The sequence below is a fragment of the Aedes albopictus genome, chromosome 3 (genome assembly GCF_035046485.1).
Source record: "Aedes albopictus strain Foshan chromosome 3, AalbF5, whole genome shotgun sequence".
In the NCBI taxonomy this organism is placed as follows: Eukaryota; Metazoa; Arthropoda; class Insecta; order Diptera; family Culicidae; genus Aedes; species Aedes albopictus.
Genome location: NC_085138.1, coordinates 173,862,974 through 173,887,995, shown reverse-complemented (window position 1 = coordinate 173,887,995; position 25,022 = coordinate 173,862,974). Strand labels below are relative to the sequence as shown.

The window sequence follows — 25,022 nt, the reverse complement described above, 5'->3', positions numbered from 1 at the left end:
CGAAGGAAATGACTATGTTGGTGCAGCAGAGGACGGGAACGAACCAACTCCCACGCTGAGGGAAGTTAAGGATGCCATCCAGCAGCTCAAAACAACAAAGCGGCTGGTAAGGACGGTATCGCAGCAGAACTTATCAAGATGGGCCCGTAAAAGTTGGCCACCTGTCTGCACCAGTTAGTAGTCAAGATCTGGGAAACCGAACAGCTACCGGAGGAGTGGAAGGAAGGAATAATCTGTCCCATCCACAAGAAAGGCGACAAGTTAATGTGTTAGAATTTTTGAGCGATCACCATTTTGAATGCCGCCTACAAAGTGCTATCCCAGATCATCTTCCGTCGTCTTTCACCTAAAGTAAATGAGTTCGTGGGAAGTTACCAAGCTGGCTTCATCGACAGCCGGTCGACACCGGATCAGATCTTCACAGTACGGCAAATCCTCCAGAAATGTCGTGAATAATAGGTCCCAACGCACCACCTGTTCATCGACTTCAAAGCGGCATACGGCAGTATCGACCGCACAGAGCTATGGAAAATCATGGACGAGAACAGCTTTCCTGGGAAGCTTACCAGACTTATAAGAGCAACGATGGTCGGTGTGCAGAACAGCGTAAGGATTTCGGGTGAACTATCTAGGTCATTCGAATCTCTACGGTGACTACGACAAGGTCGACTTTCCTGCCTACTATTCAACATCGCCCTGGAATGTGTTATGCGACGAGCCGGGCTCAACAGCCGGGGTACGATCTTCATGAAATCCGGCCAATTTGTTTGTTTTGCGGATGACATGGATATTATTGCTAGAACATTTGGAACGGTGGCAGAACAGTACACCCGCCTGAAATGTGAAGCAGCAAAGGTCGGACTGACGGTGAATGCGGCTAAGACAAAGTGCATGTTGGTAGGTGGGACTGAGCGAGATAGGACAAGCCTTGGCAGCAATGTTACGATAGACGGGGATACTTTCGAGGTGGTAGAAGAATTCGTCTACCTCGGTTCCTTGCTAACGGCTGACAATAACGAGAGCCGTGAAATACGAAGGCACATCATCAGTGGAAGTGGTGCCTACTATGGGCTCCAAAAGAAACTGCGGTCAAAAAAGATTCACCCCGCACCAAATGTACCATACAAGACGCTAATTAGACCGGTGGTACTCTACGGACACGAGACATGGACGATGCTCGAGGAGGACCTTCAAGCACTCGGAGTTTTCGAGCGACGCGTGCTAAGGACGATCTTTGGCGGCGTGCAGGAGAACGGTGTGTGGCGGAGAAGGATGAACCACGAGCTCTACGGTGAACCCAACATCCTAAAAGTGGCTAAAGCTGGACGGATACGGTGGGCAGGGCATGTTGCAAGAATGCCGGACAACAGCCCTGCAAAGTTGGTGTTTGCTAACCATTCGGTTGGTACAGGAAGGCGTGGAGCGCAGAGAGCACGATGGGCGGACCAGGTAGAGAGTGATCTGGCGAGTGTTGGGTGTGACCGACGTTGGAGAGCTGCAGCTGCAAATCGAATATTATGACGGCAAATTATGTATTTATTATTATTTATTTATTATTTATTTTGCTTTATTCATGTAACGTAAGATTTACAATCTTTTTTAATGTTACAATTTGTAGGTATCAGCAGGATGTGCATGTTTAGTGCGTGTTATTCAACTCCAAGAGTAGATCCCGTTTAAAGCTCGAAAAATTATTGGCAGATTTCAGATTTGATGGCAGGGAATTCCAACTAACTATACCCCTAACAAACAGCGACCGGTTATAATAAGCAGATTGATTGATAGGAACAAGAAGGCTTCTTGTTCTGGTGTTTCTGCATAGATTCAGCTTTGAAAACAGATAGCTAGGGTTTCCAGATGAAAGTATTTTAAAAATATGACAGCAGGATCCTTGGCAGGATCTAAATTTGAAAAACTGGTCGAAAGGACAACAAATAAGCTGATTTTGAAAGTGAGTGACTCTTCCATATCTTGAGACGTTGAAAATATATCTGATACAGGAATTTAAGGCAACTCGTAGCTTATTCACACTATTAACAGAGGCGTTCAGAAAAACAAAGTCGCAATAAATAAGGTGTGGATAAATAAGCGATTTGAACAATTTGATTTTGGTTTGGCAGTTAAGATGCTTAGTCGTGAGCAAAAGTTGTTTTAAGATACCATAGATTTTTCCTACTTGAGCATTTATTTGAGGTTCCCAATCTAATTTGGCATTGAAAATGACACCTAGATTGTTAACTTGTTCCACAAAAAGGATTCGTTCGTTATTCATAAAGAGTTCCGGTGTTTCAAAATTTTGTCGTTGTCGATTTATCAGTACCGCCTTAGTTTTGGCCATATTTATAGGAAGTAAATTAACTTGAGACCACTGAAAAATCTGCTGTTGATCATAGTTGATTAGCCTCGAAATTTCTGTCATGCTTATGCTCGAATCGGTACAAAATCAATTTGTACGTCATCAGCAAACATATGCACTGTACAGAATTTCACTGCCGATGGAAGATCGTTAATAAAAAGCGAAAAAAGTAGAGGTCCGATGATAGATCCTTGCGGGACGCCTGAATCGATTGACCGGAAGGAAGAGAAAAGTCCATTATGAAAAACTGCTTGGTATCGGTCTGCGAGATAAGTTTCTATCAGATTTACAGCTGACCGTGAGAAACCGAAAATAAGTCCTAGCTTGTTCAACAATTTTCTGTGCGAAACTCGATCAAACGCTTTGGCAAAATCTATAAGCAGAAGAACTGCTACCCTTTTTTTATCAATTGCTGATGCAATGTCGTCGTGTACCTTCATCAGTGCTGTCTCAGTACTGTGGTTTTTCCGAAAGCCTGACTGACACGGGCTTAAACAATTGTTTCGGCTAACATGATCGGATATTTGAGAAGATACTATTTTTTCAAATGCCTTAGGTCTTAGATTGATTCAGTTTTACCGTGAATTTGATGTTATCTAAATAAATGAAATGAAGAGACATATGCAGGACTGCTAGGTTGACCCCCATGGTCAAACTGCAGCGCGCCTGGAACAGTTCCACTGAAGGAAGGTTAACCCACAGGTTGATTGCGTGCGACGGTGGATAGTTGGGTCTGGCTGGAGTGCCGTTTCATCGGCTATCACCCACATCGTCTTGGAGCTACAGAGGAGGTGGAGCGTGGCCTCAAAGAATGGCTAGTTCAGACGCTATCCAAGGATTGTCCAAGGATTTGGAGTCGATTATGTAGGTCATATCGGTGCCTTGCGGTTGAAATGTATCCTTATTGCGATTAATTGGCCGCGGGGAGCACATTCTAGTTTAATCCGAGCCCGAGTTTGGAAAAGAGTCCCCGGTAAGCGCTGGGGCAGGTGTTAGCTAATAAGGCCTGAGCAGTTCAAATCACGCTGCACGCAAGTATCAGTTCTTGATGCTTGAAGGACAGTTGGGCGCGGGGGTGGTAGTTGACCCTGTCCGCTATCCGAGAACTAAAGACCGAGTTTTAAGGACCACTCGGGAAACTGGCCAAGCAGCACGTTATTGGTGGACTTCCTAAAGCGTATTATCGTTGTTCGTTGCTATTACGCAACTAAGCTTTAGGGTACGATATGTAATAGTTCCTTCTTGGTAGTTCCTGAGAGACGAAGGGTTTGGTGACAATGGGAATGTTGTTTAGTGTATTGAGAAAATGGTAGTCCTGGATTCAACTTTTGTTGTAGAAGACGGATCTTACCCCCTACACTATCTGGATATTCCTATTCAGGTGTCAGTTGAGTAAAGTATTCTCCCATGGTTTAAAATAAATAAAAGGGCGTTTCAGGAGGTCTCAGAAGGATTTCAGAGGATCTCAGAGGCGCTTCAGGAGATTTCAGGGGGTTCCAGTCGGTCTCATGAGTTTCAGGGCGTCTCCAGGGGGTCTCAGGGGCGCTTCAAGAGATTTCTATTGCGATGACCTTGTAGGCTCTTGAAACATCCTGAAACGCCCCTGAAGCCTCTTGGAACACCCTTCTTTTGCCCTCGCTGAAATTCCTGGTACACCCTTAGCACCAACTCAAACGCTTAGAACGAAGACTTGTTCTCGCAAACTAAATTTCCCATTGAAGCCCTGACTTAAATTTTACACAAAATTCCCTCTTGTTACGTTTTTTTTTATATTGAAAACACTTTAAATTTTTCCACCCCAGCATTTATAACATAAAAAGAGTTCCAGGGTACCAATTATCGTAGTCAATAATTTGCTGATTAATGTATGAAATAATAAAATTTTATTTTAATATTTTTCTTAAAGTATTTTCCTTAGTTTTCTATCACTGTCGAAACAACTTCCGAAATAATTTCCAAATTACGAAAGCTGTTTCGAAGCGTGCATATTTTCTACTATAGATAATTAACAGTGCTTTCGAGCATATGTCGACATAATTGGAACCCCAATCCCACCTCAATCGCATGTAGCGAACGCAGTTCATCTGCCATGCTCAAGCAAACAAGTAGTAACAAACTGATTTGGGATCCTGTTTGCCTAGACTAATCCGATTAGGTCAGGTTGAAATATCATCGCAAATTGAAATTCTTTGATGTCGTTTCCTACCGTCATAGCAGGGAAGAGAAAATAGACCATGGCGTTTTGTGACCCATTTCATCGTATTCTGTGACTGATGGAGGGACGCTGACGGAGGTCTCAGCTTGGAAATTGTGCGCGCCAACTGGCAATGGGATAATTTCCGTAGAAGCTCTCCTCACTTTAAGAACTGAAACAAACTTACATATTGAAATTGAATTTTCATTAGCCAGTTCAAACTTGATGATATTTAAACTGTAGCAGCTGTACCTGGAGTACATGTATAAAAAATGTTTCATTTCTTGCTACTTTGAGGAGCAAGGCTGCTTTTTGCGGTCATAACATACAATGTACAAAATACAAATACGTTAGATTCAATTAAAATTTTCATCAACTATTTTAAGGCAACTTAGCAGTTATACTAGTTAACATTACAAGCATTGAACTAGAACTTTCACTAAAATGAAAGCTGAACTAACTAGTGACATTCCAGGATTTTTATTGAACAGTTCAATTTTCACTGTATTTGGGAACCATAGATGTTGTCCTGCAATAATCGAACATATTAATTTTCATATAAGTTAACTTATTTTGATTGAGCACTTTCTAAAATGTTATGAAGCAATTTGATCTTCCGATTATCGCAGACACCTTTGCCCCTCTAAGGACGCAAGAGGACAAAGTTCACGGTGCAGCTTGGTCGATGAAGTAAAGCCAACATAAATAACGTTCGTCGTAGGTACCTACGACGACGACGGCGGTGGCAAAACGAACGAATTCGCCCCAAACTTTGTGTTGCTTGTGCTTCAGCTTCTTCGAGTTTCGACGTTCGGTCGGTCCCCTTGGGTGCCGTAAAGAGGTGCTGCTAGCTTTCGGAAGCCAAGAACGACGTCGACGACAATATCCAGCACACGCTGTGCAAACTGAAAATTTAAGTAATGTGCGAAAATATTTTTATATCGCCCCTCGTCTGCAGCGCGCAGCTTCGAGAGTTATTGCATATTTCTTCGAGCATGCCGACAGTCGGTGTGGCAGTAGCTACACGTACAACGAGCAACGCGAACAACAACGCACGGTGGTATATTGGATGGCAAAAAAGCGGCACCTACTATAACACTACTGTGAAGGGTTCCTCAGATGAGATGTTTTACGCAAGATAATATCATCATCACCATACCATCAATGCTAGAACTAAGTTACTCGAAATATGACGTCATTAGGGGCCGTTCTTAATCCTCGTAGACATTTTCGGGGGAGGGGGTCTAGCCAAAGCCTACGCTCCATACAAATTTCAAAATTTGCGCATGAACAAAAGTCTACGAGGGAGGGAGCGGGGTCTGAGATGGCCAAATTTTAGTCTACGTGATTTATGCATGGCCCCTTATATCAAGCTTTTTGAGCTTTATTATGCATATAGCCGGAAGATCAATAAATTACGATTATTATCGACGAAAACATTCATCATTTTCAAAACTAGGCATCTCGGTATAGAATACAAGAACTGCGTGCTATAACTAGGTACAAGCCCGTGTACAAGGGAGAGGTTTTCGGGATTAAACCGCAATTCCTAAAAAAAAAATCTAGAAAGAATATCTGAAAGAATCGCAAGGAAATCCCTAAAGGAATCTCATGATGAATTTTAAAGAAATTTTTAAGTGTAATTTTATCGAACACTTAAAAGAAATCGTATATTCAACTTCTGGAGACCTTTCTGAATTTCCAAAAGAATCTGTTAAAAACATATGAATATTTATCTAAAACTCTGTAAAGGTACCTTGGAAAATTTCTTGAAAGGCTAAAAAAAAATCTTGAGGAATGCTTGAAGAAATGTCTGTATTCCTGCAGAAATTTCAGTAGAATCCCATAAAAAGTTTCTGAAGGAGTTTGTGGAACAGTTCGTGAAATAATACCTGGTTCCTGAAAAAATCCCGAAAAGGAATTCTGAAGAATCCACCGGAAGCATTTCCAAAAGAATCTTTGGAATAATTTCTAAAGGTATTCATATGTTAATTGCTAGAGAATTCCCGGTAGATGTTTCTAAATAAATTCTTAGAAATTCTGAATCATTTTTCAAGAGGACTGCTTAGATAAATTTCTGGGGAACATGGTAAGGCAATTTCTGATGGATTTTCAAAAACAATTTCTGATGAAAAACATACAATAATTCCATGGGAGATTTTTTTGAATGTTTAATCTGTATTTTGTGAGTGTGTCAGGAGTGAGATTAAATCCTAGGTTATCGGTGTGTTAGTCACGTGCTTCAACCATCACACCAGGTCTGCTGCATCATTTGGGAAATTTTTGAAAGAAATCTTGGAAGATTTTTGTAAGGTATGAAGTATGAATTAATTTTGGAAGAAACCCACAAAGTATTTTCTACATGAGGTCTTGAAGAAGTTTCTGGATGAATCTCTAAAGTAATTCATGCCACACACCCAGGAGGAATATCTAAAGGAATCTTTAAAAGTGTTTCTAAAGGCAACTTTGGGGCTGTCCATTCATTACGTAAGGGATTTTTAATGACTTTTCGACACCCCCTCAGGCCTTGTAAGATTTTTTGTATTGGAACTCATATCTTTTTGTATGGGGCGTAAGATTTCTCAAACCCCCCTCCTTCCATAAACCCGTACGTAATTAATGAACAGCTCCTTTGGAGAAAATACTTCTTCTTTATGGCTCTACGTCCCCAATGGGACTTGAATTACCTTGCTTCAGCTTAGTGTTCTCTGAGCACTTCCACAGTTATTAATGGCAGCCTATTTATTGCACCCATATACAAATAGAAACGTTCCATTAAAAATCAAAAAGCGCTCCATAAAGAAAGAACAAATGTTCCATGAAAAAGTGCAATGTTACCCATAAATAATTAAAAACGTTCCATACTTTATAAAAAATGTAACGGTAAAACATAAAATTTTCTCATTAAAAGTGAAATTTTGCACCAATAAATAATACTGAAATGCTCCATAATAAAATGAAAATGCTCCATAGAAAAATGCAAATGATCCATAAAAAAATAAAATTGTGCCCATAGAAAATTGGATATTGCTCCATAGAAAAACTAAATTGCACCATTAAAAATTTAAATTGTACCATAGAAAATAGATGAATTCTCCATAAGTATTATCAAACTGCACCATAGAAAATATGAATTGCTCCTTAAAAAAACGAAATCCTCCATAGATAGCATATTCTCATAATTTAATTCAACAGAGCTGATTTGCTTTACATTGCACTGCTTTAGTGGTGAAATGTTTATGGAGTTATGGAGTTATGGAGAATTTTCATTTTTTTTTTGTTCTTTCGTCAGGCTAAGACCATGGGTTGGTCCATCTTGCCTATTTTCATTATGGAGCAAATTCTATTTTATATGGTGCAGTTTGATAATACTTATGGAGCATTTGTCTATTTTCTATGGTGCAATTTCAATTTTTTTATGGTGCAATTAAATTTTTCTATGGAGCAATATTCAATTTTCTATGGGTACAATTATAATTTTTTATGGAGCATTTGCATTTTTCTATGGAGCATTTGTATTTTATTATGGAGCACTTCAGTATTATATATTGGAGCAAAATTTCACTTTTAATGAGAAAATTTTATGTTTTACCGGTACATTTTTTATAAAGTATGGAACGTTTTCAATTATTTATGGGTAACATTATACATTTTCATGGAACATACAGTGTATCAAACAATTGTCCGTACAGCAATTGTTTTTTCAAAATAATTTATCATTCAAATGTTTATAACTTTTTTATAATCAAAAACGCTGAAATTTTGACCAATAATGACTTATATATTAATGCTCCATTGGTAAAATTTTGAGCGAGATCGAATAAGTTTTCTGAAAGTTATAGAACCTTCAGTAAAACTTATAAGATTTTTGAACACATTTTTAGAACATTATATCTCAATATGTACTCGATGTAACTTTTCCTTTTTTTTGTGTTAAACCTAAGGTTTTCATATGCAGCAACGTTTGAGGTTTTATATTCAGTACAAAAAATATGAAAAAAATGCATATGTAGTTGACGATATTTAAAAAATTACCATATTTTGCTCATATATTCTGCCAAACGTTTTCCACCAATAAAAGTTTTTTTTTATCTGTATTAACGAGATTTTTAGCCTTTGGCTAGTTCATCTCGGGACCCACGCTCTACTTCCCTTCCCAAGGAAGAACTCACATTTTGATAGTCAAGTGTTCTAACCATCACACCAGGTCCGCTCCACACCAATAAAAGTGCATTACCTGAACGAAAAATGTATAGGACCTACTCTTCATATGTAGTTTAGTAGGTCCTGTATAAAAATATTACATTAGGAGAGTTTTAAAAATTTGAAAACATTTGGCACTTTTATTGATTAAAATATGATAAATTTCCAAATAATTCTCTGAACATATACAGATTTTTCATGTTTTTTGTAGTGAATATTAAACCTCAAACGAAGCTGCATATGAGAGCCTTAGTTATAAGCTGTAACACAAAAAAGATTGAAAAAGTTTCATCAAGTACATATTGAGATATAATGTTTTTAAAATGTGTTCAGAAATCTTATAAGTTTTACTAAAAGCTCTATAATTTTCAGAAAACTTATTCGATCCCACTCAAAATTTTACCAATGGAGCTTCAATATAAAATTTATAATTGGTCAAAATTTCAGCGTTTTTGATTGACGTGTAAAAAAGTTATAAACATTTGAATAAAAAAATATTTTGACCAAAAAAATGCTGTACGGCACCAACATTTCAAAAGGGCGTAACTGCATTTACAACAAATGCCTTCTCACAGTGCTGTAAATACGTACCGAAGGACGGAAAGGAACTTCTGGAAAAATCCGAGCTGAAAATGCAGGTGCGGTTGGCGGGATGTAAGATATTGCCAGTTAGTGGACGGAGACGGATGTTACGCCATACGAGTGATACCAAGGTAAACTACACGGAAACGGATCGGGAAGCGGAATGTAAGTATTTCACGGTTCAAATCAAAACTAGGGAATGCCAATATTGTGTGTGTTATTCTATCGAGTGAGTATTGGGTTGAGTTTTGAGGGTGTTCTCATTGTCATGGGGTGTTTTAACTTTCCCCACAAATTGACGTTTTTGAAGTTTGAATTCGACAATCACACTTCTTTTCAAATTTGAATTTTTGAGTAGTTTCTTGCATAGAACCGTACAGTCAATATGTTCGTCTGATACGAAAACAGTTAAAAATCTTAGTTGTGAATCAATAGTTGTATTACATATTATTTATAGCTTATTGAATGCTTGTCAATAGTTCCACTGTTGGAACGGGTAGTCATCATTTAGGTTTGTCTGGTGAGGTCGCAGCCATGTTCTTGAAACTGTTGCATCATATTCATATAATTTCATTTGTCTTGAGTTCAAACTTAAGTGATAACTTCAAAGGTTAAAGGGTATACAAATAAATCCGGAGTAATGCAATCTAACAAATATGAGTAAATTATTCAATTTTTGGAACTTTACTACTAATAGTTACAATTGCAGTGATAATATTGGGTCAATTATTTTGACAGGATGTGTGGTGGTTTGAGGGGTTACGATATTGTTGGTTGGAGATGTTGTGCGCGAGCTTTGGTTTGGTCGGATCGTATGCGTTTTTTTTTTGCTCTGACCACGTTTATCACTATTGACCAATATGGATCCGATCATCAACATTGGGCCACGGGACTTTGCAGATTTCATTCCTCCAGCGGAACCACAACGGCGGTAATGTGGTGAAAACGTTTCTTGCTTAATTTTTCATGCTTACATCTATTTATACATCATCTAATCCAGTCGCATACTTAATCATACTGAATTGCAGATCATTCCCGTACCAAAATCCTATCTCCTTTCTATTTACGAGGGCGTCGGTGAGTCGCTGGCATCTCGATAAATAGATAGCATCCCTTCCCTATTATCCCCTCCCATCCACATAACGTGTTTCTTATCGTTTCAGAGAGCGAGCAATGGCGCTTAAGCCTAGGCTTTTTGGCCAGGACACATGGTCCAAATGCCTGTGCCCCATCCCTGAAGCAAAAAGGCCCATGGAGTGACAAAATTTCTTAGCTATGTCACTCCCAACGTTGGTGTTTAAATATACTTATACCAACACATTTACATGATCTACTCAAATACACTTACACAATCTGAATCTTGCCGCATCACTCGCTTATAGTGATTCCCCATTCATCCCATTCCAAATATCCAACTCCTTGACACTTATGGGGGCGTCGGTGAGTCGCTGACCTCACCTAAAGTAGGTGTCATATCATCACATCCTTTCCTATCCTCGTAACGGAGAAGATGGGCGTGGAAGTTCTCAGTTCTGATTTCTGGGGGAATCACTCGTAGAATTCTGGGGAATACCTTTCGGGTATTCTCAGCGTTCTAAAGGATTTCACCCAGAATTTTAGGGGAATACTACTTAAAAGTATTCTGGAGGAATTCTTCTCAGGATTCTGGGAAAACCCAATCTTCCAAAATTCTGTAAGAGTATATTTCGTCGGTGAGTATATCTCAGGTTTCTTTGGTAATCCCGCCTAGTATTTTGAGGGAACCTTTCTCAGGATTCTGGAGTAATCCTTTTTGGGGCTCTAAGCTACCCTTTTCAGGATTCTGAGTCATTTCATTTAAGTTTCTTGGGGAATTCATATTAGAATTCTAAAATCTTTTTTGTATTGCAGTTGAAATTATCTTAAGAATGTGGAAGTACCGCTTTTGGAATTCCTCTCAGGATTGTGGGATAATCCCCTTTGGGATTCTGGAACATTTTGGGAGAATCCCAAGAGAAAGCTTCTCTTAGGATTCTGAGACAATCTATCACAGGATTCTGAGAGAATTCCTCTCGGACTCTGAATCCGTCTCATAGATATGGAGAAATCTTTCACAGGATTCTAGGAAAATCCTTAATAGATTTCAGAGATAATTCCTAAGATAATACCGGAAGAGTCTTGCTTTCTCTTCTAGGTAATGTTGCTCAGGATTCTGGTGTAATCATTTTCAGCATTCTCATAATTCTACGGAAGCTCTTCCAGCGTTATCTTCAAAAATTCAGGGGGAATTTCTCTCAGCAGTATGCGGAAATTTGTCCCAGTAGTATATGGGAATATTTCTCAGAGTTCTCGGGAATCTCAGGATTTTTCTTTCGATTCATAAATATTAGTTTCATTTTTGGATTTTTACGGCAACGGAAATTTTCAAAAATATGTACGCGCAACGGTCTGTCCAAATTACTTTAAATAAGGTACCCCGGGGCAAGTGGGACCTAAAAAAATGCTAGATTGATTTTGTAATGCCAAAAAAGTCTAAACATATATAATTTTATAATTTCAATGATTCTAAAAGAAATTGTTGGGATATTTCTTCATATTAACGGGCATTAAAACTCTTTCAAATTTTTTAAATTTCACGGGGCAAGTGGGGCCTATTCGGAATTTTTGTACACATGGCTTAGTATAGTTGCTACTTGTAAGGTAGCATAAGCATAAATATCTCATACGAATTACTATGTTCAGAGACTTGTGTTGGAAGAGTTTTGTGGTACCGTGCATAAATTACGTAACACATATAATAACGAATTACCGAGAGAAAAAGTTGATTAAACTCTACCAGCCCGTGCAAAACCATTTTTTTTTACACAAAATACGCTATAAAGTTAAATGAAGATTTCAAAACTTGCTTTTCATATAACATAGTTGATTAATTTCATCAATAGTTTTTATTTTTCAAGATTTACAGATTTTATGGTTTTTTTTTTTTTTTTTTTTACTTATTCGTTTATTTGGAAGGCTCGGGCGCCACATGGGCATAACTGAGCCGAAATCTTTTGTTTTTACATTGATTTTACATTTTACAATTTATTACTGCCTTAAGACTATGTTAGTTTGGGAAGCCGAATTACTCGCGGCTGTTTCGAGGTTAAGGATTGAAGAAAAAAAAAATAAAATTGGGAAGGATGGGTTTATGGGTTTAAAACTTAATTATTTGCTAACTTATACTAAAAACATTGATGGGACAAATTGTCCATATCTGTAACGGAACCAAAAAGAAAGGACTTTATTGGTAGACAACGACAAGAAGAGGACAAACGGAAGGGGGGCGACGACAGACAGGGTCGAACAACAAAACCAAAAGGCAGACAACGAAAACAAGGAACGTACTACATCAAACTCTTACATCAACACGTTTCAAAAACTGGTAAATCAGGTTCATGTATTCCAAATCAAGTCCTGCCAACACTTCTCTAACGGGTTTCTGTTGTTTTCCTCGGACCCGGAGAATTTCATGCAGCTCAGATCTGACCTCACGATACTCATCGCATCCCCACACGACATGTTCGATATCCTGGTAAGCCACGCCACAGACACAGAGATTGCTTTCTGAGAGCCCAATACGGAAGGTATGTGCATTCAACAAATAGTGGTTGGACATCAGCCGACACATTACACGAATGAAATCGCGGCCTAAATCCAACCCTTTGAACCATGGCTTCTTCGACACCTGTGGAATGATGGAGTGCAACCATCTACCCATCTCTCCATCTCTCCATTTGTGTTGCCAGCTGATCAAGGTCTCCTGACGGGCCAATGCAAAAAATTCGTCGAAGGCGATTTGACGCTCGTAAATATCGCCTCCGCTAGCGCCCACCTTAGCCAGAGAGTCCGCTTTCTCATTGCCCGGAATTGAGCAATGTGAAGGGACCCAAGCTATGGTGATGATGTATGAGCGTTTGGACAAAGCACTCAAGACTTGGCGTATTCCATTCAGGAAGTACGCTGAGTGCTTCATCGGTTTCATTGACCGAACAGCCTCCAGAGAGCTAAGACTGTCGGTAAAAATGAAGTAGTGCTCAGGTGGAAGAGTGCGAATGTACTCTAAGGTGTAGTATATAGCCGCTAGCTCAGCAATGTATACCGAACATGGCTTTTGAAGCATGTAGGTGGCGCTATGAAATTCGTTGTAGACACCGAAACCACTCGAATCATCGGTTTTCGAACCGTCTGTGAAGAACTGTCTGTCCCCGCTAACATGCCCGAACTTACTTGCAAAGATCTGTGGAATACCTACGGAACGAAAAGATTCCGGAATACCGGTGATCTCCTCCTTCATAGAGAGATCAAAATCCACTGAGGAGCTGTCGAAGTTTGAGAAGTTGTCACGATTGGTGTTAACCGGAGATGGGCTTACCTCCAGCGTCATGTACCAGTAGTACACACTCATAAAACGAGTTTGAGGGTTCTGTTCGAGCAGCTTTTCGAAATTTTCTATGACCAATGGATTCACAACCTCGCATCGGATGAGGAACCGGAACGATAACTCCGCAAAGCGGTCTGTCAGAGGCTGTACGCCAGCGAGTACCTCTAAACTCATAGTGTGAGTTGAGTTCATGCAACCTAACGCGATCCGAAGACAACGGTACTGAACCCGTTGAAGCTTCAGCAAGTGTGTTTTCGCCGCGGATTGAAAACAAAAGCTACCGTATTCTAAAACCGACAGAATGGTTGTTTGGTACAGCCTGATCAGATCTTCCGGATGTGCTCCCCACCATGTTCCGGTAATAGTTCGCATAAAGTTGATTCGCTTTTGGCATTTCTGTATCAGATACACAATGTGCTTCCCCCAAGTGCATTTGGAGTCGAACCAGACGCCGAGATATTGAGAAGACATACTATGAGTGATTGTCTTACCCATCAGATGGAGCGGAAACTTTGCCGGTTTGTGTTTTTTAGAAAAGACAACCATCTCAGTTTTCTCCGGAGAGAATTCGATACCCAGCTTGAGAGCCCAAGTAGACAAATTGTCCAAAGTATCCTGTAGTGGTCCTTGCAGATCGACTGCTATTGATCCCGTTATAGAAATAACACAGTCATCCGCAAGCTGTCTTAACGTGCAATTTTCCATGAGACAATCATCTATGTCTCTAACATAAAAATTGTAAAGAAGGGGGCTAAGACATGAACCCTGGGGGAGACCCATGTAGCTAATTCGTGAAACTGTCAAGTCGCCATGAGCAAAACTCATCTGCTTCTCAAACAGCAAATTATACAAAAAGTTGTTCAAAATTGGTGAAAGGCCACTTTCGTGTAGTTTGTCGGAGAGAACATCGACACAAACTGAATCAAAAGCTCCCTTAATATCCAAAAACACTGAGCCCATTTGCTGTTTTTGAGCAAAGGCAAGCTGAATTTCTGAAGAAAGTAACGCAAGACAGTCGTTCGTTCCTTTGCCTCTGCGGAAACCAAATTGTGTATCAGACAACATGCCATTCGATTCAACCCATTTGTCCAGTCGAAAGAGAATCATCTTCTCCAACAACTTCCGTAGACAAGACAACATCGCGATTGGACGGTACGAATTATGATCTGACGCGGGTTTCCCGGGTTTTTGAATAGCTATCACTCTCACTTGCCTCCAATCATCCGGAATGATGTTGTTATCCAGGAACTGATTGAACAAGTTCAACAAGCGCCTCTTAGCGACGTCGGGGAGGTTTTTAAGCAAGTTGAACTTAATGCGATCCATTCCTGGAGCGGAATTGTTACATGAAAGAAGAGCAAGTGAGAATTCAACCATCGAAAACGGCCTATCCATGTCGTCCCTATCCTCGGAAACATCACGAATTATTCGCTCCACGGGTACGGAATCTGGACAAACTTTTTTTGCGAACTTGAGAATCCACCGAGGAGAGCTTTCTCGATCCTCGTTTACCGACGACGCGTTACGCATTCTTCTCCCGACGTTCCAAAGAGTTCTCATTGATGTCTCGCGCGATAAACCCTCGACGAACCGACGCCAGTAACCGCTTTTCTTCGCCTTGATCAAGTTCTTAAACTTGCCTTCAAGGGCAGTGTACCGCTTGAAGTTTTCGACCGAACCGCGTTTCCGAAACTCTTTGAACGCAGCGGACTTCTCGCGATAGATTTCTGTACACTCGCTATCCCACCACGGATTGGGGGGTTTCCTGCGAACCGACGGACCTGGAACTGGCCGACGTTGTGCCTGAAGCGCGCTACTGATGATCAGTTCTGATAGAAACTGATACTCTTCCCGCGGTGGAAGAATTTCTACCGATTGCTCACCGTCGATAATTGCTTCCGCGTACTTTCCCCAGTCAATGTGTTTCGTGAGGTCGTAGGAAATGTCGATAGATGGAGGTTGACGTGAACCATTGGAAATAGAAACAACGATCGGAAGGTGATCACTACCATGGGGATCCTGGATAACCTTCCATGTACACTCCAGCGATAGTGAGCTCGAACAAATTGAGAGGTCTAATCGGCTGTCTCTAGGACGGCCATCTTTAGCTGGAGGTGCCACTCGCGTAACTTCTCCGGTGTTCAAAATTGTCATGTTGAAGTCGTCGCAGAGGTCATATATCAAAGTTGAACGGCTGTCATCGTACAGTTCCCCCCAGCCTGTACCATGGGAGTTGAAATCCCCCATGAGCAGCCGTGGCTCAGGCATAAACGAGCAGATGTGGGCGAGATCCCTGCGAGATATCGCAGTTCTCGGTGGAAGATATATGGAGGCAACACTGAGGGTTTTACCTCGGATAGTCACCTCACATGCGACGGCTTCGATGCCTGTCATCGGTTGAAAATCGACTCTGTAAAATGAGTGTTGCTTTTTGATCCCTAAAAGCACCCCTCCGTACGAGTCGGACCGATCAAGACGGATAATGTTGAAATCGGAAAAAGGTAAGGTTACATCGGGTGTCAGCCATGTTTCGGATAGCGCAAAAACATCGCATTGTAAATTGTTAACTAAAAACTTGAAAGCGTCTAATTTTGGTACGATACTACGACAGTTCCAGTGTAGCACAGAAATCATATCTTCGACCTCGGTGATTAAATTAGCCATCGAAAGATACGAATGTCGCAAGGAGGGGCATTTTAGAAGCCAACTGCTTCAAAAGAGGAGACACACAAGGAAGAAGTGCTTTGACAATGCTCTTCACTGAGTCAGAAGCATTAAAGAAGTTAAGGATGATGTCTACGATGCCAGAAAGCGTGAACATCGGAGCACCAAGGGGTTGTTCCTGGTTCTCCGAATGCTGTCCCTCTGGCTGAGAAGTCGAAAAAATTGGGACATCTGGGATTTTTGATGTTCCCGGGAGCGAAGGAAAGTCTCGTTCATCTTGGATTTTGAATCCAGGAGGTGAACGTTTGGCGCCTTTCTTAACACTCTTAGAATTTGTCACGGTGGGTTGGGGGTCACTGCTAGGCAGATTCCGAGGTTTTTTGGTGGGTCTCTGGAGCCTCACCCGTTTCCTCGTTTCACCCTTAAAAACAAAGGGAACCCCGTCCCCGACCTCAGAGTCAGAGCCCTGATCATCGAGAGACAAAGACGAGTAGATGTTGCGTGATTCAACGACCGGAGCAGCTTGTCTCAGCATTTCGGCGTAGCTTCGCCTTGAACGCTGCTGCAACGATCGTTTTTGATGTTGTTTTCGCTGTATGTACTTCGGGCAAACATTGAGATCGTGTGGACGGTCGCTACCACAATAAACACACTTGGGCGGCGTTTTACACGCACCGTCCACATGTTTCTCCCCGCATGTTGCACAGCGAGGTTTATTGCTGCAGTACTGGGCGGTGTGGCCCAGCTGCTTGCAATTGATGCAATTCATTACCTTCGGTACATACAGCCTCACAGGTAGCCGAAGTTTGCCAATCACTAGCAGATCTGGTAATGCAGATCCGGAGAAGGTCACACAAAATTCTTCAGATGGTGTGTAAACCTTCTTCTCGCCCTCCTGGGATACCGAATGCAGTTGCCGGCAATCCAGTATCTGGACAGGAGGTAGAGAAGGGTTATGGAAACGACCACAGCCTTGCATGATCGTTTCGCAGGTCAAAGATGCGTCGGCGACCTTCCCCGAAATCTCTATCGACGCGCTCGGTAGGTAAACGAAGTACTCAAGTGTAAACAACTCGCAGGCCACAATCTCATTAGCGTGTTTTCGGTCGCCTACTGTCACCCGAAGCTTAGCTGTACCGACCATGTCAATGGAGACAACGGAAGAATACCGCTTAGTCAGATCCTTGCTGATTTGAACGGTGTTCAAACGCTTGCCTTTGGGTCGGAAGAAAACAACATATGGCCCGCCAAAGTCGGGAGGGTAGGCCTTGAGGCGGGGGGACGTGGAAACAGATTTGCTGTTGGTGTCCATTGGAGAAGCAGCAGGGTGAAGGGAGACAAAGGGGTTAGCATTTATATCGCCTTGTTGGCTCGAGCAATCCGATGCCAATAACAAAGCTTCGCTGATGTGGTACGACGTACCCCCGCCATCATTGTCATCGCCCATTGTGGCAGCTAACTACCACCACGGGGCACTCAAAAATCTTAAACTAACACTTATCACGGGGACGAAATAATCAAAAAACAAGGGACAAAATTAACTGTACAGGGAAAGTGAGGAAAAAAAGGAAAAAAAACTGCTTATATACCAAATTAAATCTAATCAAAGAGACAGTGGAGAGGAGGGAACAACGAGGGGTAACTTTGAATACTTAGCTTTGTGCTCTAAAACAGAGGCTCGACGACGACAGGTCCAAGCGATGGGATCGCCCGCACTGGGAGGAGGCGCGCGGCGCGCGGTTGAACGCTCTCTGCTCTTCTCTCGGTGGGCTGCTGCTGTCGACGACGATGAGCTTGGGTACTCACTGGAAGAACCCGATCACGGCCGCGCGAGCGGCGCGGTATGCGGGGGGTGCTGCACTGTTGTGCTCGAAAAAATATCAATGCGCCACGTGATATAATGAAAACGTGAACTTTACTCAAACCAAACGAACTTTTGCGGCAAAATTTGTGGCCTAGCCAACCGCACGCGTCCCACTAGGGATTATCACTTAATAACTTGATCACTTGGAAACACTAGCACGGAAAAAGCCACCGAACTGAAAAGTATCGGGAGACAAACCGGACGAACGAAAAGATGCGACTGTCTCGCACGAACGCTCGCCAAAGAGTGATTTTATGGTTTCTCTAACATAATTTTACTTAATGATCGTAAAATTATGAAGATTTTTTAAATCGTAAAATTTGAATAGGTCGTTTTCCTAATTTTTATACTTTATGGACGGTTCCTTAACACTCAGAAACACTCATTTTGCAGCGAAAAACAAAAAAAAATAGAATAATAAACGAAAATGTGAAAAATAGTTGGTTTCGAAAAAAAAAGTTTTACCCAAGACATCATCATTCTAAACAATAGCTTCATCATCAAAATAGAAGTAATTAAGTATAATTCAACGATTGATTACTTAAGGCCGATTTTTACTTCAATTTTGTCTAAATTTCGACTTAGGCTAAAGAAAGTTTGATCAAACTATGAAATTGTGTTTGTTTACTCTCATAGGTCTCACTTGCCCCAGATGCTGAAATGCACTGGGGTAAGTGAGAGCAGTTAAATAAAGATAATAAATGAAAATAAATTACATCTTTTTTGCTTGAAATAATTTGCAAGCACTCCAAATGTTATCCTTAAACTGGAAAAGTTCAACTTTATTTGTTATTCTTTTTTTAAACGACGAATGTAGTAGAGTGCGTTAATCTCACTTAGTGAATTGAAAATGGTGTATGAACAACAATAACATATATGGTCTCTTTATGGTGGAAACAATAACAATTTTTGTATTCAAAGTATCTGTTAGTGTGGTGCCTATATTTTCCACGAAGAATGTTTGCCTTAAAAAATAGATAATAATAAAAATAATAGCTGTAGGTCTCTCAGGGCCCATATAGCCGAGGCGGTAAACGCACGGTTATTCAGCATGACCATGCTGAGGGTGACGGGTTCGATTCCCGGTCGGTCCAGGATCTTTTCGTAAAGGAAATTTCCTTGACTTCCTTGGGCATAGAGTATCTTCGTGCCTGCCACACGATATACACATGCAAAATGGTCATTGGCAGAGGAAGCTCTCAGTTAATAACTGTGGAAGTGCTCATAGAACACTAAGCTGAGAAGCAGGCTTTGTCCCAGTGAGGACGTTACGCCAAGAAGAAGAAGAAGAAGAAGAAGGTCTCACTTGCCCCGGATTCTCACTTGCCCCTTAATACTGTACCTATATTACATTTACCCTTAATACTGTACCTATTACTCCAACTATGTGTTGGCACTCTATGACAAATACGCAAGCAAATACGTAATGTCGACTTCAGTTCCAAAGTTGTCTCCAGTGCCTTGCATTTGACATTATATTACAGTGCATTAAGGTGTTGCTACTGTTTAAAGACTAGTACCTAATGACCGCTCGCACCCTGTATACGGCATTCTTAAAACACCAACAAAATCAGTTTTCTTTTACAATGTAAATAAAAATCAGAAGACTGCGCTTATTTTTGGTTGTACGCTTATTTTTCCCATGTTTTCATTTACCCACAGTGCACCATTTGCCTGAGCAATGCTATGCTTACCTTCCGCATCACCCGTTGTTGGTTGGTTGTTTGCTTACTGCTTGGCACTACTGCGGGTTATTGGGTGGGTACTAGTGGTACCCACACCATCGCTACTGGCTGGCTGGTGTGCGGAATGTTCGTTTATGGTAAAATGACGCCAACCGTCGTCGTCGGCAGTGCAATGGGGACTAGGATTTTGCTATTTCTGGAAAATTGTTTCGAAAAATCTATTTGCATTGAACTTTTTTCCACGAGCAAACGGCGCGGCCCCTCTCACACAAAACTGACCCACTACGGAACGGAATGCTGGGTACCGGCTGTTCGATTGGGTTTGATTTGCTTCCTGGGTGGACAAGAGAGGTATGGGTGGAGGATATGGAGGTCCAAGAATTTTACTTTCAAATTTCTCGATATATTTTCATTCTACCTTACCTGGTCGCATGAGATAAACAAAATCGTAGCTTCCGGCAAAGCTGAAAATATTTCCGAAGAATTCGCATATGTATGCAAGCAACATTGGAATTATTTTGCCAATCGTTGTCGAATAATATGTCATCTGCAAAATGTTTCGTATGAAAAACAAAGAGTTGGCAACCTCCGCAAAAGTTCCAAGTTTCCGCAAGAGTTGCCAGTCTTTGTGAGAGTGATATAGGGTTGTTGTTTATTAGATTGTTGGATATTTTTAATTGTCGAAATTCTTGTGAAATTATCTAAGGCTTTCGCAGAAAATTAATTTCGTTTCCAGCATTGTTAGTGGAATTTGAGGATCCTGCAGTTAGTTTATTTTGATCTCCGGAATAGCCCGGGAGTCAAAGGTGCTATTTCCAGGAAGCATTTGCAAATATCTTCTTGCCCGCTTGCCGATAAGTTATATTTCAATCTGTTGTAAACACACCCAAAATTGCTGCACTAATTGGCAATCACCCACTGCCATCTCAACGCGCTCAAATTACACTAATTGCGTTCACTGAGAAACAATCAACCGGTGTCGATTTACCTTTTATCAGCTCCCGGCTCTGTGGTTTTCGAAGCAGCATATATTCACCGTCCTCTCGTTTCCAGGTGACCCGGGGCGTGGGATGGCCAACCGCTTTGCACACAATAGTGGCATCCTCTCCTTCCTGTACGGCAATATCTGCCGACGACTCTTCGTTAATAATGTCCGGAGGGACTGCAAATGAAAGAAAAACAAATTCTGATGTAAAAACAAGAGGCAAGGCGGCGATTCATCTTTTAAAACACGGTGTCTTAGGAGCCTCATCGTGACTTCAGAGGAACCGATAGGATGGGGATCGGATGGGAAACGAGCCAGGTTCAGCTTTCAGATCCAGGAACAGGAGCAGCTGACAGGTTTTCTGTAATTACTTCTACACCTAACGAAAATAATTACACCCGGGCGAATGCAACGTCTGCGAGTTAAATATTGTATCTTAATCTTTGTCGGTGTTTCATTCGATGCATTTTTACAGAGCTTCGCCGGAGGAAAAAGCTCGCTTCCCAACGAGCCACGAATCCATGGAAAATAAGCAGCAAGCTCACTTTTTACTGCTTCCTTCTCTACAGGGAAGAACTTTCTTTTTTACTTCTCATTTTTCCCTGCTTTTGTTCCAATCCTGCGCAACCATTATAACCATTGTAATTTTCTGTCTTGCTGCTTTTGTGTGTAAATTGAATTTTTGTTCCCAGCTGGAAGGCACTGACAAAGTATTTGCAGTGAGTTGGCACTAGAAGGGGTATTTATTTGGTTACGCTGGTCGCTATTTGAACAACAAAGGTAGCTAAAGACAACCCGTTTGCGTCCACGAAGGAAGGTTTGTTTTAATCAGGTGTACAGAAAATGGCTATTGTATTCGGTGAAATGGATCTTGAACGCTTGAAATGGAAATGTCGTTAAGCATTAATCACTACCAGGCAGTAACGTCACATCAGAACAAGTTCAGTTCGTATCGCATCGTACGTTTGTGCTGTGTGCAACGAACTCTCTAAATGAAACAGTGCTTAATATAATAGAGGCACATCTGAAAAATAGTGAGTTAGCAGAATAAGCATTTGAAAGTTAAACCCAAAATTTGTATGTGATGTGGTAGAGAAAATCATCTGGCTTCTTATTCAAAATAAACATTTTGATGACCAATTAGTTTTGTAGAGGTTTCCAGAATCATCATAAAGCTTTTTTTTTTATTCTTAATCACTTAACCTTATTTACAGCTCTATTGTCCACTGGGGCACTACGTGAGCAATTTCAATTGACAGCTGTACTTACATTATGTACAGCGCCTAGATACTATTCTACTTTATCGAACTGGTTGCCTTTCTGCTGCTTTCACTTTTCTACTTTATACCTAGTAGAATGATGAGCACAAGGATGAGCCGTTGTTCCTTTCCAGTCCGATTGGGGGTCCATTATGAGTAGCAGTTCGCCGATGTCCAAATATCCGAGTCCGTTTGAGCCATGGGGCTCAGAAGAGGGTCAGTGTCAGTTGCTCTCGGGGGAGAAGCAACTGACGAAAAATTGCAAGTGCCGGGGCTGGGAATCAAACCCATGACCATCCGCATATGAAGCGAACGTGTGACCAACTACGCCACGGGCCCCGGCTATCATAAAGCTTTATACCTATTATTTTGGCTTTATAAAGGTTCTACGAACCTCTTCTAGTCTATTGGACTAAACAATGTTACTATAGTGTTTGTACTCCTACAATAGCGCCTTTCCGCGCAAATTTTGTACCTATTTATAACAGTTTGATTCTCGCAGGGACCCATGCTTCCGCTTTTTCCGTTGGGACCCTTTTTAGAAATTAAATTCCATTGACTGTGATAGTAATACCTCTGAACCTCTTAACCAAATTTACAACCCTATTGTCAAATGGGGCATTAGACGTGTGCAATTTGCAATTGAAAGCTACACTTACACTTTGTACAGTGATGTTGATATTTCAGTCCTGGGCACCCCCGGTGGTGCAGAGGGCCGAATTGAAAGATTTCCATCCTGGGCGATTGCCAGCCATCGCCTTGACCTGTGTCCAAGTCAAATTTCTGTCGAATTGCTTGATTTCGTTGTTGAGGCTGCGCCGCCATGAGCCTCTGGATCTGCCTCTTCTGGGTTCCTGCTGGGCTGCAGTCTAACGCTTGCTTGCAGATTTTGTTTCCGCCCCTGTGTAGAGTGTGGCCGACCCACCTCCACTTTCGCTCCCGAATATCTGTTGCTATCGGCTTTTGATGACATCGACGATGAGCTCCACGTTGGAGATCCAATTGTGAGGCCACCATGCACGAACTGCAGGCATTGATGAAGACCTGCAGCCGTTGCGTGTTCTCCACTGATACGCACCAGGTTTCACTGACGTAAAGCAGCGCAGATTTCACGTTCGAGTTAAAAATTCGGATTTTGGTGCGTCAACTGATCTGGTTGTTTTTCCATACATTTCTTAAACTCGCAGAAGCAGCCCTCGCCTTCTTGACCCGTGCACCTATGTCGATCTTGGTGCCGCCATCGGCCGCCATTCGGCTACCAAGATACCTATTGGCAAGTTTTCAACATTGTCCACAGATTGCCCAGCAACCGTAAAGCTGGAAGGGTTGACCGTGTCTACATCCAACGATTTGGTCTAGTTGACATTGATGATAAGACCTGCCGCTGAGGAGCGATTGACAAGATGATCGAGCTTGCTCTGCAGCTCCGTTGAGCTAGGAGAGCAACGTCATCAGCCAGTTCAAAGTCATTTAGATGTTCCATGGTAATGGGCTGCCACAACAATCCACGATTTGGTTCACAGTCAATCGCACCTACCAGGATCTCGTCGATTACGATGAGGAACAGTAGCGATGATAGGATACATCCTTGCCTCAATCCAGCAACGACCCAGATGGTATCGAACAAAACACCGTTGTGCAGTACTCTGCACGAAATGCCCTGTATTGTGCTTCAATGAGGCCGATGATTTTCTCAGGGAGACCCTTGCGCCTGAGGGCTTCCCACATGTTTCCGTGATTGAGACGGTCGGAAGCTTTTTCGTAATCAATGAACACCCAGGTAGAGAGACTCTTGGAATTCATTGATTTGCTCCAGAATGATACGGAGCGTGACAATATGGCCCACACATGATCGTCCGGCACGGAATCTTGCTTGCTCGCGTCTTGCCGTAGAGGCGAGGACTTTGAGAACAATTATCGCAGTCAAGTCACTCGTTTTGGGTACCTTTACTAACACGCCATGCATCCAGTCGTCCGGAAATATCGCGGTTCGGGTGGGAATCCGCCCATGCTCTTTTGTCCCGTCTGCATGAGCGTTTCACTTTCTTCTCGAGAGCCGAATAGCGCTGACAAATTACGGTTTTGGCTCCTCGTGTTTTCACTCGTTCTATCGCGGCTTTGGCGTTCCTTCGCTCTTCTATCTACTTTGTACAGTACCTAAATGTATTCAACTCTTTCATATCAGACTTATTGCATTTGTGTTGCTTTCATTTTTTTTACTCTGCGCATGTAAGTTTGATGAGTACGATGATGTTGCTGTTTGGCTGTTATTCCTTACCCAGTCCGTTTGAGGGCCCATTACGAGTTGCCGTTTCGACGATAAATGGTTATAACCAAACATCGTTGGAGTCCTGTGCTCAGAAGAGTGACAATATCTTCTGGGATTGCTCCAGTACTCTGTAAAGGATATCTCTAGGAACTCTTTATCGAATTTCGTTAGGAGTTCCTCTCGGGATTCCTCCAGGGATGTTTTCTGGAATTTCTGGACATAATTTCTGCATCTGGCATTTCTTCCGGTGTTACTTTAGGGGTTTCTCCTGGGGATCCCCTACTACAGGATTCCATCATGGATTATTCCCTAGATTGTATCAAAGATTCCTCCAGTGTTCTTCCTCGTTGTTCTTCCGGACTTCGTTCCTGGGCTCTTTTACGTATTAAGTATTCCCGGTGTTTAATTAAAGTTTTCTCCCGGGGATCCCCTCCGGGATCAGGAACTTTGTTGGACTGGACAGAAAGTGTGGAAAAGCGAGCATCGAGCGGCTACCTTTTTTTTTTTTTTTTTTTTTTCCTTCTAAACCATAGGGGGATAAATCTGCTCATCAGACACT

The 25,022-nt window shown here is 41.7% G+C and overlaps 1 protein-coding gene across 1 annotated transcript in view; it reads right to left on the bottom strand.

Moving 5' to 3' along the window:
- The window catches only part of LOC109433434 (lachesin), a 315,576-nt gene that overhangs the window by 166,696 nt on the left and 123,858 nt on the right, over positions 1 to 25,022 (bottom strand). The window contains exon 3 of the mRNA XM_029862736.2: positions 20,939 to 21,112. Within this exon, the coding sequence (XP_029718596.1) occupies positions 20,939 to 21,112 (174 nt within the window). The remainder of the gene's footprint in view (positions 1 to 20,938; positions 21,113 to 25,022) is intronic.